This window comes from Aplysia californica, unplaced genomic scaffold (genome assembly GCF_000002075.1).
Source record: "Aplysia californica isolate F4 #8 unplaced genomic scaffold, AplCal3.0 scaffold00041, whole genome shotgun sequence".
Classification (NCBI taxonomy): domain Eukaryota; kingdom Metazoa; phylum Mollusca; class Gastropoda; order Aplysiida; family Aplysiidae; genus Aplysia; species Aplysia californica.
The window spans coordinates 1,855,807-1,869,155 of NW_004797311.1; the positions used below are offsets into that span (position 1 = coordinate 1,855,807).

A 13,349-nucleotide genomic window follows, 5' to 3' on the forward strand; every position below is an offset into this window, starting at 1 on the left:
TGAAAGGGAGCATTGGTTTTTACACCCCTCCACTGCCGTTATCAGCATATTATCTCCCTCCCCCTCTCTCACTCTTTATACGGATTGTTCAGAACCTGATAAAGGGACCGATTTGAAGGGGTTAAAATTATAAGACCCACAACCGTACAACGGACGCTTCTTTCTGATTATGCTGTTTTGTGCACTCTATCCCTTTTCCCAGCTCTGTGACTACCTTGTTCTGTGGCCACCTAACAGTAGCTCACATGACGGTCTCTGGCCCGCCCTATGACACACCAACGTCGCTGTGATGTGTTATCGCTCGAATGCGCCTCAGTTTGAACTCAGGTGGCGACAGATTTCTTAAGATTTGTGTGCTAAACATTTCAAAGACAGCTGGGTTAATTTTTGATATTTAGCTTTTGAATATGGCACTTCAGACAGTCTGGCTTCCCTCTAATCTGCAATTTGTATAAGGCAGCCGGTATTTTCACGACAAGTCGTGGAAAAAAATCTATGCACATTTCCACGATTTGTCGTGGAAAAAAAGATTCACGCGCGTTTCCACGTGTTGTGGAAACAAAAGGCTATGCGTACTAGGCCTATTAGCTAAAATATTAAAAATATGACTTTCTAGCTTCTCGGACTGTAGACCTAAATCTAGAATCTAAACCACGGCAGTAAGTCAGGCCTATTTGCGCGCACTCGACCATTTTCCTTCTGTGCGGCTCGGCCGTGTAAATAACGGCTACCAAAATAAATATTTTTTTTCTCTTTGAACTGAAATTGTGCTCTGGTTTTGGTTTCGACAATCAAACGCGTAAACAATGGTAGAAAATTAGAGCATATTACAGGCTTGGTGATCGTACTGTCAGGATTGGTGTTCCCGGATTTGCGTAGCCTAGATTTACCTGCTGCTAGGAATGCGATGACAAATTGAATAGAAAGGCACAATTATATCATCGTTCTGAGCTCTACTTTCATGTCTTTTGAAGAAAAGCTTTTTTACAAGTGCAAGAACATGTACAAAAATGGGCAGGTAGATCTAGATCCATGTCACAGTAGGCTTGAGTCTAGATTCTAGGTCTAGCCATCGCCAGCAATCGTTCGCTACTTAGCCAAAGAGAGCTCTGAGGATTAAATTCTAGTAATCTAGTAAGGGATACGTCTAGATTTAGCTAAGTAAGGTAGACTCAAGATCTAACTTAGAATGAAAATGTCGATCTGTAGATCTAAATATGATTTCAACCCTCTAAATTGATATTACATACAGACTTCAACAAAAGTTAAGGAGCACCTTGACAGACTACAGCCTTGATTTTTTTAAAATCCGAAAAATAAAGACTGCAAGGAATGTTTTGCTCTGAGTGTGTTAATGGGTGTGTTAATGGGTTACTAATGCGAACTGCAAAGCTTCCTAAAGGGGCAAAACCACCGCGTGCTGCACGGAAATCCTCGGGGAATTTTAGCCGAATTTGCTGTTTTTTATCGACTTGTGTGAGACACCAGGGACATTCTTCAGTTAAGATTTCTAGTGCACTCTGGTTGCAATATTAAGCCGCCGTTTGCTCAAAATCACATCAACATGCCACCAAGATGAAAGCTGGGAGACTTTGATGGTGCCAGAGCTATGGCATGCCTGCAGGATGGAGTTGGAGCCTAAGAATTTGCTAGAAGGCTTGCAGTGTCACACTCTGTCATTGTCCGCTTGAGGCAGCGCCATCAAGCCACTGGATCAGTCTAAGAACGCCCACGTGTAGGTCGACCCAAGAAGACCACTCAGAGTGTTTGCAAGTGGTTGTTAACTTTTGTTGCAGTCTGTATATATACCTCCAAAAAACTATAAAATCAAGCCTAAGTGCAGTGTCTCTGATGTGTCTCTGCTCGTGCTGTCGTAGCTTCCACGCACACACACACACACACACACACACACACACACACACACACACACACACACACACACACACACACACACACACACACACACACATATATATATATCATATCATATCATATCATATCATATCATATATATATATATATATATATATATATATATATATATATATTTATATATATATATAAATATTTACAAATCAAGAACAGGATGAGCTTGTAGTACTGCCACTCCGCCGGGTAGTGTTTCGACTCGTCTTTGATTGTGTTGTTCTTGGCGGTGACTGATTTCGAGGATTTTTTGCGGAAAACATACTTTGTACCGCAGTACTTCCGAAATTCTTCCTCAAACTCACGATACGCTTTAAAAATTCGTCCCACTTCGAAGGAATGGGGATTTGCATCCGCCGTTCTTATTGAGAGAGAGAGAGAGAGCGAGAGAGAGAGAGAGAGAGAGAGAGAGGGAGAGGGAGAGAGAGAGAGAGAGAGAGAGAGAGAGAGAGAGAGAGAGAGAGAGAGAGGAGAGAGAGAGAGAGAGGGGGAGAGGGAGAGAGAGAGAGAGAGAGAGAGAGAGAGAGAGAGAGAGAGAGAGAGAGAGAGAGAGAGAGAGAGAGAGAAGAGAGTAGCATGGCCAGCAGAGGGCAGAAAGATGCCCTCTGGCATGAGTGGCATGACCCAGCTGCTCATTGATTGGTCCAAAGAGAAAAACAAATCGCGAAAATGTGCGTATATTTTTTTTCACGACATGTCGTGAAAATACCGGCGGCCTTTGTATAATTACGTTACTGATAATGATTCATTAAAAAATATTTTTCACTTTTGAATGGAAAACTTTTTTTGCAAGTGTTTTAGGGTGCTCGCAACAGCACATTATGGCCAAATGAGCGCGCGGACACATGAAACATTTTCAGTTGGTAGGACATTTTGAATCTTGCCAGGGTGGCTTCTGAAACCTATTCTTATCGACTTTAGATCACTAAAGGGCCCAACTTGTACTCGGGACCTCCAGGATTGTTTCTTCCGAGAAGGCTAGGTGTAGATCGTTCCTACCATAAGATCAGGGAGTAGCAGTAGGAAGGCTGCAGAAAGAGTCTGGAGCTCAGAGAGGCGGCATAGGAGGTGAGGGGTGGGGGTAGAAAATGGAGGCACAAGCAGAAGATAGAAGATTTCTAGAGAGCAGGAAAGGAGGTGAAAGGAGACACATATAGAGAAGAAAAATTTCCGTCGCTATTTGGAATTGAACCCAGGAGCTACTGAATGAGATGAAATAGTTTGAGAAAATGAGAAGAAAAAAACCCAAGTAAAATCCTTCATTTGTAGATTTTAACAGCAATAAGTAGTGTTTCCCGGTTTACCCAGTTTACCTGTGTCCCACTTCTCCCCAGCTCCCCTTTGACATAATATAAGGAGCGAGGCTAAAAAAGTGACACGGCAAAAGTAGTCCAAATATCGGAATATTTAGTCCTTCGTCCTCAATTGCACCGACGATATTTGGTCGCTTTTAAGCTATCCCGCAAAATGCTGTTTTGAGAAAATCGAAGGTAAAGTTTTTTCCCCTTGTTCAGTTTCTTTAAAAGACAAGGAGAGTTTTCTCTATAACCAAACAAATATACACACCAATGAAACCAAACTTCTCCTTTAGGTAGGACAATGCCCACTTTTGGGACAGGTCAAGATTTCTTGAAACCCCTGAATCTGGGTTAACCCGCTTGTCCTTAAAAGCGACCAATTTATTCCAGTACTCGGGCGTGTTCTGGTACAATCAAAGATTGTACATAACAAGATGGTTCACTCAGCCAAAAATGTGTCTGCGGAAGTCCGCGAATTGGTTCAGATGTCGCTGCAGTCTTTGTTTTGAAGCTCTCTTTCGTTTCTCCAGAATAACAAAAAGAATAGCATCCCCTTGTGCATCACCTGTTCCGGCTCGCTCGGTTCCGAGTTTTGGGTTTATTTTATTTATTTTAATGACCTCTCGCCTCTCGTTCTAAACGAAGAAAACAATCGCCCCTTCCACATGAAGAGGATTTTTGTCAGCATAACCATTTTAAAAGGCGTTATTCCTAACTTTTAATTATAATTTATACAAAAACTTGTTAGTTTCACTTTGATTTTTTTCCAAACTGGTAGGGTAACTCTGTTCACAAAGCGGGCACTTTTTTAAAGAGGGCGCCACAGGATTTTGAGGACACTTTTTTAATTGGTTCAAAGAGAGGAGTGAACCATCTTGTTATACCGAATCTTTGGTACAATCAATGATAGTACATAACAAGATGGGCCACTTCTCTCTTTGAGCCAATTAAAAAAGTGTCCTCAAAATTTGGTGGCGCCCTCTTCACAAAAGCGCATTCTTTGCGAACAGAGTTACCCTACTTGAGTTTTAAAAAATCAAAGTGAAACTAGCAAGTTTTGGGATAAATTTAAGAAGAACGCTTTTTAAAAATGGTTACGCTGACAAAAAACCTCTTCCGGAGGAAAGTGTGATGGTTTTCTTCGTTTAATTTGACTTTAGAATGAAAGGTGAGAGGTCATAAACCCCCCCCCCCCCCCTAAAACTCCGCACTGAACGTACCCGAACTGCTGATGAACAGCAGTCGATCTGCGCACGCAAGGAGGTGCTATTCCTATTTTTCTTCTGGAAAAACGAAAGAGAGCTTCAAAACAGACTGCAGCGCCATCTGAAGCAAAGAGCATACTTCCTGCGGACACTTTTTTGGCTGAGTGGCCCATCTTGTTATTTACTATCTTTGGTACAATCGAGGTTTTTGAAAAGAGAAATTGGTTCTCTTCCTCACCTCAAGTCTTGGTCGACTGTGGGCGCTTTCGCGTAATGTAACAATAGACAACGTTATTTCTTATAGTGATATATTGTGTCCTAAACTAAAGCGCTAAGTATCATTATATTGAAATATAAACCAATGAAGCACCACAAACGAGACGATCAGAATCGGGTCGAACGGTATCGATATAGCCATAACTCAGGCCACTCCTCGCATCCGGGGAAACCAAGGTATAAAAGGCGCAGAGCAAACGCAGTATAGCACAACCTTGTCGCTTTCTTTTATGTGGACAAGTGAGCTTATCGCAGGTAAGGACTAATCTTATTTTCTGTTCAACTATCTTTCTACGCTTTACTCCTAGATCCTTGGGTAGTTCTGTTTGTTTTTTCATGCAAAGGCGTGTTTTACCGACACCATGCATTGATTTGGAAGCCTGACTTTAGCACAGTGCAATGACATGCTGTGTTTGAAATTTTACCATCTCATCATTAAGCCGTGTCAGCTGCCATCTTTGACATAATGTGATGGAAAGAACTGCGATAATAAATCACAATAACAATTATTTTAATTTATATAGCGCACATCCATGTTCTACGGCAAGCTCTATGCGCTTAACAATTATCAAAGGAATACGTTTGTAACATGGACCTAGCTTTATTGTTTAAAGTTAAAGGCTTGCCGCCCCATTCAATTGCGAGCAACTCGGGCTACAGTGTAGAGAGATGTAGAGATGTAATATTGTTCTTATTAGACGGCGCTTTTCTGCAGATTCAGGTTATTTTCTAGAAGTCTGTTTTTACAGAAATGTGACTTTGCCTTGGTATACACACACACACACACACACACACACACACACACACACACACACACACATGAATATACATATATATTGAACGCCATTAAAGAACGCAAAGTTTTTTAAAGGCTATTTAATCTATCTTCATTTGATTGCGAATGATAGCCAAGTTATTTTAAAGGACAAAGAGTAGCTGCCATTGCAATGCGCGGTCTAGGAATACAAAAGGTTATAAGGTGAATATAGTGCACGGAGTAATTTATGCCAATTTTGATTACGGTTGATAATTCATGCGTGAGACATTAAGTTGTTATGGTTCATGTGTGAAATGTAAAGATTTGTTTCACCGGAAGTGCAATGCTTAAACAATCCCATGTATTATGGCATAAATATATACAGTCCTAGAAGAGTCAATAGTTTTGCATAAACATTCTAGAAGAATCGAATAGTCTGTCGTTTCAAACGTAGCTCTGAGATATAAAAACTGCAAGGATAAATCATTTCTCATTGTCAGCTTTAGTTAAAAGATAATTTTACATTCTTGAAGAGCAGTCTTACCGTTATGAAGCTCTTTATGAGCTGATTAGAAAATCTATAATAGGTTGTTGAGATTGAGATGAGCTTTAACATGGGCCAATACAATACAATATTTCTAGAATTATCTCGAAGTAGAAGTACAGGGTGATACCCCCAAAAAACATTTCAACTTCTTTTGTTAATATTTTCCTTCACAGTGAAGTTTTGCTTTTCAAATTTGTACACAACATTTGGAAGCCAAAAAGAATTTGTCTGATATCCGTTTTAGATATATCCACAGAATAGTTTTGCCCTGCATAGCGTGTAAAAACAACAACCCATTTTCAGCCATATCCCCATTTTTGTAGCACGACGCACTAGTTCGCCTTAGGCCTACCATTAAAAATCCCAACAATTGCGCCATATTGCAAACTACGGTAGTCTAACAGTCCAACAAAAGTTTGCAGATAGTTTTTCTCACGTTTCATTTGCCTGCTGAGATTGTGGTTAAGATTAGTAGAGTGCGGAGAGCTTTTTGTATTGAATATTTCCTCACCACCAACTCATCTCGTAAGTTTCGCACAAGGAACGAAAATAATGTGAAAGTGTCCTTACGGCCTTTTTAAAAAATGTCAAACGTGAAAAAGTAAGGACCAGTAGAGAATCAGAACTAAAAATTCCCAGACAAAACAACCACTTTAGGTCAAACACACACCGTTTGCATCCCTTTAAACGTCACCAGGGTGCAGAATTCAGTAGATGAGCCCTATGACACGTCTGTCCGTAGATGATATCGGCAGCAATGACTTTCTTGCTTCTCAACGGTCCGCATTCTCAAGGCAGATCTTCATCTACGACTGTACAATGGTGACTGTTCGCGGAGTTATCAGAGGATAGCCATGTGTTCATGATTCATTGATCGTCTTGAAAAGCGTGAGCATTTCCTCTATGACGTTTGATTCCTTGGCAAAGCCTGTACTCCTTTCAGGTTATATCAACCCCACAAACCTATTTCGGCAACCTCACCCCACCCCTTATTGCCTCTAGAAACAGCTCTATACTGTAAGGTGTACAGTGTAATAAGTGGCTTTGAGTACTCATGGTTGAGTGGATCCTTGTGTTTGGCCTCCACTGTACATTAAGAAGGACGCGTTAAAATGTGTCGAGTCCAGGCCTTTTGTTTTCGAAATTTCAGAATTTAACATATTATTCTTTCACCTCTGTGGGAGAAAAGAAACGTTGTTCAAAGGTTACAGGGATGGAAATATTATACCTTAAAAATAAATTAAAAGAAAAAAAACAACCAAACCAAGCATTCTGTGACTTTTTTTGCAAGATCTTTTAAATTGGTACATTTTGTTTTTATAGGTGGTTTTTATAAAAAGCCATTTCCGTTTTCAAAAATAGGTTTCTTATTTGTGAATTTTATGTAAAACAAATTCCTATTAAATGAATACTATCTGTTCCAAATTACAACATTCTAGTACACATTTTATGCGAGATATTCAGAAAGAAAGTTGTACAGTTGTTGTTTTTTGATCACCCTGTGCATTATTTTCCCCGTACATACGAGTTCTACCCCCCCCCCCCCCAACCAACCCCCCGCCGGGCCCACAACGCATACCAAGTTCTGGTTGCCCCTCTCAACATCTCTCAATTTCTATCGTCCGAGATTTCTCCTTACACCAAAGTATCAGTTACAATATTGAGTTCCAGAGCACAAGGTTGATGATAGCTAATACATATCGAGTTCACACTGCCAATCGAATTCATTGGGTTGAGTTGGGGCCAGGCAGAATTTCTGCATAAGTGGAGCAAAAGCAACAATATTGGTACCATTAGACCGAATTTGACTCAATTGTGAGCTTCAAAATCAAATAGGTCGCGAGTCGAATCGGTTGTATTGTACCGAAATCGTAGCTTTTGTCTTTCTTTGGAGGAAAATCTGGTGGGCTTAAATTCATCCTTATTATGCAGTTTCGAGGGCTGTCCAACGTTTTTCAAACTAAACGGAAGGAAAGCAGATCCTTGCAGGAGGCCCGTGTCTGCTGTTTTGTAAATTAATCTTTAGCCAAAACTAAATAAAACCTGATTAGAGCATTATGTAACTGCGTGAAACGCGTTAAGCGCCTTTTAGTGACCCCCCATTCTTCCCTTGCCCCCAATTTTATTCGTACTATTCGATTGGCCCTTAAGGTTTGAGAACATTCTGTTGACGTTTGACCTCATTAGGCAAGGCAATCAAGGAAGCAGAATATTAATAAATTATATGTTCATAAACACGTGTTGAACGATGCATCATGGCTACTTTGTAAACATTTCCCCCCACGTTTCATCCCCAGGCTCTCAGATTTCCTTGTGCCTGTCCCAGAACCGTATTCTGAACATCTTCAAATTCAAAGCATTTTATTACGGAGGATTGAATACGATTTGGTGATCATTATTGCCCATCGCAATTGTCTACACAAGCTGCAAACAAGATATTCTAAAACAGAAAGATAGTGATAGATATGGCGGCACAGGTCGACGATGAAGCTCTGTCAGAGGCCAGAAAAGGGTTGGTGGTTATTTTTATCATAGGAATTCTTGCATCCAATATTTTCCTGCTGTTCAAGTTCCTCCGTAAAGGGCGGTTACTCCAGAGTCAACGTAAATTCCTAGTTATGACCCTCGCTGGGGGTGACATTTTCTTGGCTTTGTTTTCTTTGGTTATCTTAGCTCGTTTTTCCTTTAAAGAAAGATTCTATATATCATGTAAAACAACAACTGTTTCTTCCATGTATTCAGAATCTTTCCTCCCGTTTGTGTATGGAGTTGGTATAATTGTCCTCTGTGGGGAACTCGGTTTCCGGAAAAAACTTCGCTCTTTGATTTCCAGTCCTTACGTATCGTCCTTACTGGTGGCTGCGATACCTTGGATTGCTGGACTCATCTTTATCGTGCCCTTATATTTGGATGGATATGATGATCTGAAGTGTTCGTATGGTGGTTCCATGACATTTGACCGGGTAAGAGCTATTTATGTCGTTAGCATTGTCTTGCCATCTGCCTTGGCTGTCATCTTCGCTCTCATGACCAGCTGTAAGAACGTTAAGACCATGTCTGAGTATTACAACACTTCCCAACTTCAAGGTACAGTAGTTAGTCAGACAGTGGTGACGTATAACGCTCAAGGATACCCACAACAGCAGTACTATCCAGGACCCCCACAACAACAGTACTATCCAGGACCCCCACAACAGCAGTACTATCCAGGACCCCCACAACAACAGTACTATCCAGGATCCCCACAACAGCAAAACCAACCCATGCCACCACCAGCAACAGCACAACAGCCATACTACCCCGCCTCTCAGCCACCGGCTTACGTAAGTGGTCCACATGACCCTGGTCTCAAACAACCCGCCTACCCTCCACAACCGATGCCCCCTTCACAAGCTGTGATCCAAACACCAGTGAGCTCGACACAAGCAGCCTCAGATCAACAACTGTCGGCGGCAGTCAGGAATGAGCAAAGCACCCTGGTCGTAGTTGCTGTTCTATACGCTGTTTTGACATTGCCGTATGCCCTCTTCCAACTTGGCTACACCCTGAACAATGACCATATCGTCCTAGATCCAATTCCTAGGACAGCATTGTCCCAGTTATTTTTATGGATGTTTTATCTCCGCTCCATCGTGACCCCTATTGTTTGGATAACCAGGGAGAAAACTTTTGCTTGAAAAGAAAGCAAAAACATAATTACTCGATTGTCAGTCGCAGTGGCATAGTTAGAAAGCAAACTATCTAATAGAACGTAGTACATTTTTTATTCAGCAGAGTGCCCTGAAGACGGAGCGAGGTGCTCCGTCCGAAAAAAAAATGACTTGACCAAACCCTAATATGTCACTTTTTATTGCGTTACATCTCAATAATGAAAAACACAAGTGCCAATTCCGTCGTTCCAGCTGGGAGCTAAGTGAATACATGTAGCTAGCTTTACTCCCGTTGTACGAGTAGGTCGCCGTCATTTTCAAAACAATTTACATTACTGGCCACGGACTAGGTATGTCGCACCAAGGAGACTCAGTTCGATTCCCCAGCGAGGAGAAAAGTTTTATCGAGTATCTCGGTGTTTCTGTTGGGATGTTATACATGTGTATCCCTTTCAGCCGCAGACAGGGTCGAAATAATCCGCCTTCGAAATCATCTAAATTGTATTGATTAAAAAAAACTTTTTTGGGGGGAGGGGATGAGGGGGCACTTTTATACTTTTTTTTTACGGACTAAGTCATTCCGAAACCAAAAAAACTTTTTCAACCTTGTGTCAACACTCCAGAATGAGAAGAAATTTGCTACAAACAAGACTGCTAAAGAACTGATCTGGTATCCACTCAGACTCTCGCGTCTCTATCCTCTCGTCTCTATCCTCTCGTTTTGGCAACTTTCAGAAACAACTGCACCAAGGCGACTGACCTTCACATTGGCGAATACCATATTATATCTCGGGATATTTGTCGAGACAGGGACGAGGAGGAGTAGCTTTGCGGACACAAACGAGTTTGTGAGCCAGTGAGCGAAAGAAAAAAAATAAGAGTGAAGTAAACGTAAGGGTGAAGAAAAGAACATCAACAGAAATACGATCATTTAGGAAAGAAAGTAATTATGGGGGAAAAAAAGCAAAAATAGAGAGAAATGTGTCTATCTATTCTCGTGAAAGACTAACGATAGTGAAGAAACCTCAACCTTTTCTGTTGTTTTCATGTTAATAATGTCTGCACTTAATGGTTATTATTCTGATTATTCTGATTATTCTGATTATTCTGATTATTCTGATTATTCTGATTATTCTGATTATTCTGATTATTTTTGTTGTTGCTGTTGTTGTTGTTGTTGTTGTTGTTGTTGTTGTTGTCGTCGTCTTCCTTATTGTTCTGTTGTTGTTTTGTTTTCTTCTTCTTCTTCGTCTTCTTTTTCTTCTTCTTCTTTTACTACTACTTAACGTTCTTTTGATTTTCCAGATTGCACTATCCACTCATCAACATATCATTTATGTTGTCTATATTGAAATTCAAAATTCATGTTGTTATTGTTTTTCATAGACGCCCCTAATTCATTCTAATTTGTGGCTCTAAAAATGTATTAATTTGTCTTTGAAGTACATAAATGAACGCCACTAATGTCTTTGTTACTTAATACATTTAGTATCTTAAATGACCATATTTTTTCTTCTATTTGGGCTATGAGCCATATTTGAAATACAGATAAGCGAAATAATGTTTTGGGGTTGTTGCTTTAAAAAAATTATGCTATATGCTATTCTACAGATGTGAGTCAGATGACGAAAGACGTTACTATGAGCACTTAACTGAGCATTATTGTTTGAAAGTGAGTTAAAACATTTTTAGCCTCGGCAAAGAGCCTTGTAAAATCGTTAAAAAAGCGGTTCGTCAAAGGAGTGAAATGTCCTTAGGGGGGGGGGGGGGGCTACACCTGGAGGCTATCTCGCTTATTACTGGACCGAATTTTACCAAATTTCACACATATAACAAGCATAGTAAGGAGTCTTACACTCCGCAATCAAATTTGAGAAAAAAGTTTCGTTTCCATGGATACGCCGCCATATTGGATTTTATTGACATGTCTTACGTAATGAATACCGCACTTATCGCTCCAGGAAATTGATAGTTTTTTTTGCATGCGTGTTCACAAACATTAAATCTAAAAATTTGTCTGTTGTTTTTTTTCCTAATCGAATTAGAAAATTTTTAATGAATTTTTCCTGAGTTAACATTCAAGTTTGCGAAAAATCCGTGAAAATCTACACTCCAGACACCACCAACAAAAATCTATTCCATATATCAAAAATTCAACAGACAGATTTTTAGTATTATCTCTTCTCTTCATTCTGTGAAAATTTCATGAAGATTGGATGAAAAATGGTGGAGTTATTCAAAAAAGTATAGAGAAAAGTCGCATTTTGAGAAAACGGCCGATAAAGAAAAATTAAATACTGACTTTATGAATAAATGGCGGTTACAAACATGCCCGGTTTGTGAAAAAATACGGTTTTTGGGGGTTCTTATGCCATGAAATAGTTGTAGGAGAGGCTGAGGAAGCTAAAAATGGTATCAACTCAAATTCCATGATTTTGAGCCGAATTTTGATTTTAGGGGTGTAGCCCCCCCCCCCCCCCCTTAATTTAAGTAGGAAGTTGTTACTTCAAAATAAATAATTTTTAAAAATAAGTATGCAATACTGGGCGCAAATGGCGCTTGGCGGGTGACCGCAGCAAAAATGAGGAGAATTAATTGGCTTGTATCTCGCTTCCCGTCCCAGGAAACTTTAAAGATGTCATACTACGTATAAACATGTTCGTCATAAATCTTTAATTTGAAAACATCATATAAGTGAACTGATAAAAAATTAGTATTCATTTCAGGGGTTGAAGTTTGGCACTAAATCGACTTTTCTGCATTTTTCGGACGCAAAGTCGTTGAATCTCCACGACCCATTCGTTTTCAAAAAGTCGGTGCTCCGGTCGTACTGAATCGATTATAATGTGGTTAGATCTAAGTCCATTTAAAGTTCTTAAATTGGTTTCTTTCAGTATATTTTTAGTGGGCCAATTTTAACTCAAAGTGCATAAAAATTGAGTGAATTTCGTTGAAACATTATTCGAGTTTGAAAACTATAATATGGCTGAAAATCTAATCCAATTTTCTATAAGAATGTGTGTGTGAGAGAGAGAGAGAGAGAGAGAGAGAGAGAGAGAGAGATCACGGTCTGGAACTATATTTTTTGTATTTCAAAGCGCATTGTGGGCATTGTATCTTGCGTTATAATAATAATAATAATAATAATAATAGTAGTAGTAGTAGTAGTAGTAGTAGTAGTAGTAGTAGTAGCAGTAGCAGTAGCAGTAGCAGTAGCAGTAGCAGCAGCAGCAGGAGTAGCATCCCTCAAGTATTAGGACCAATACGCGAGATGAAAGCACCGAAGCTTAGAAACTTTCTTTGGCCGAGTAAAAGCGAGATGAGAATCTGCAGGCAAGAGCCACGTCGGTGCGCCGCCCATAAGCGCATGGTAGCTTTGTTCATAATATAATTTGCTATCACTTTTTGGAGTATGTTTGAACGATGGATCACAAAGATTTTATTAGTGAGTATATTATTTGCCTTTTTTGTACACTTGATGAGAAATTCATGTTTGTTTAGTTGTTATATTACAATTAAAGAGCCGTATTCAGATTTGGGGACCCATTCCCACGCGGAATGAACCCGGTGAGGATACGGGTAAACTTTACAAAACCCGATATTTTTTATAGATCTACTTCGGATTAAACAAGGTGGGTAAATTCCAATCCCGGCCGATAATTTAGTCAAAATACCTCAGTCACTTTACTG

At 40.0% G+C, this 13,349-nt stretch overlaps 1 protein-coding gene across 2 annotated transcripts; it reads left to right on the plus strand.

Moving 5' to 3' along the window:
• Positions 1-4,863: 4,863 nt before the first annotated feature.
• On the plus strand, positions 4,864-10,569 carry LOC101845830. Of its 2 annotated transcripts, none has more exons than XM_005092167.3 (2): positions 4,864-4,960; positions 8,307-10,569. In XM_005092167.3, exon 2 carries the CDS (start codon positions 8,475-8,477, stop codon positions 9,684-9,686), a length of 1,212 nt encoding a protein of 403 aa, XP_005092224.1. In that variant the 5' UTR covers positions 4,864-4,960; positions 8,307-8,474; the 3' UTR covers positions 9,687-10,569. The 2 variants fall into 2 exon arrangements, with proteins under 2 accessions (XP_005092224.1, XP_005092225.1); XM_005092168.3 differs by lacking the exon at positions 4,864-4,960 and adding an exon at positions 6,701-6,897.
• The last annotated feature ends 2,780 nt before the right edge of the window (positions 10,570-13,349 follow it).

Bases quoted from the DNA above. Each gene is read 5' to 3' on its own strand.
- LOC101845830 (XM_005092167.3), top strand. From the start codon at position 8,475: ATGGCGGCACAGGTCGACGATGAAGCTCTGTCAGAGGCCAGAAAAGGG.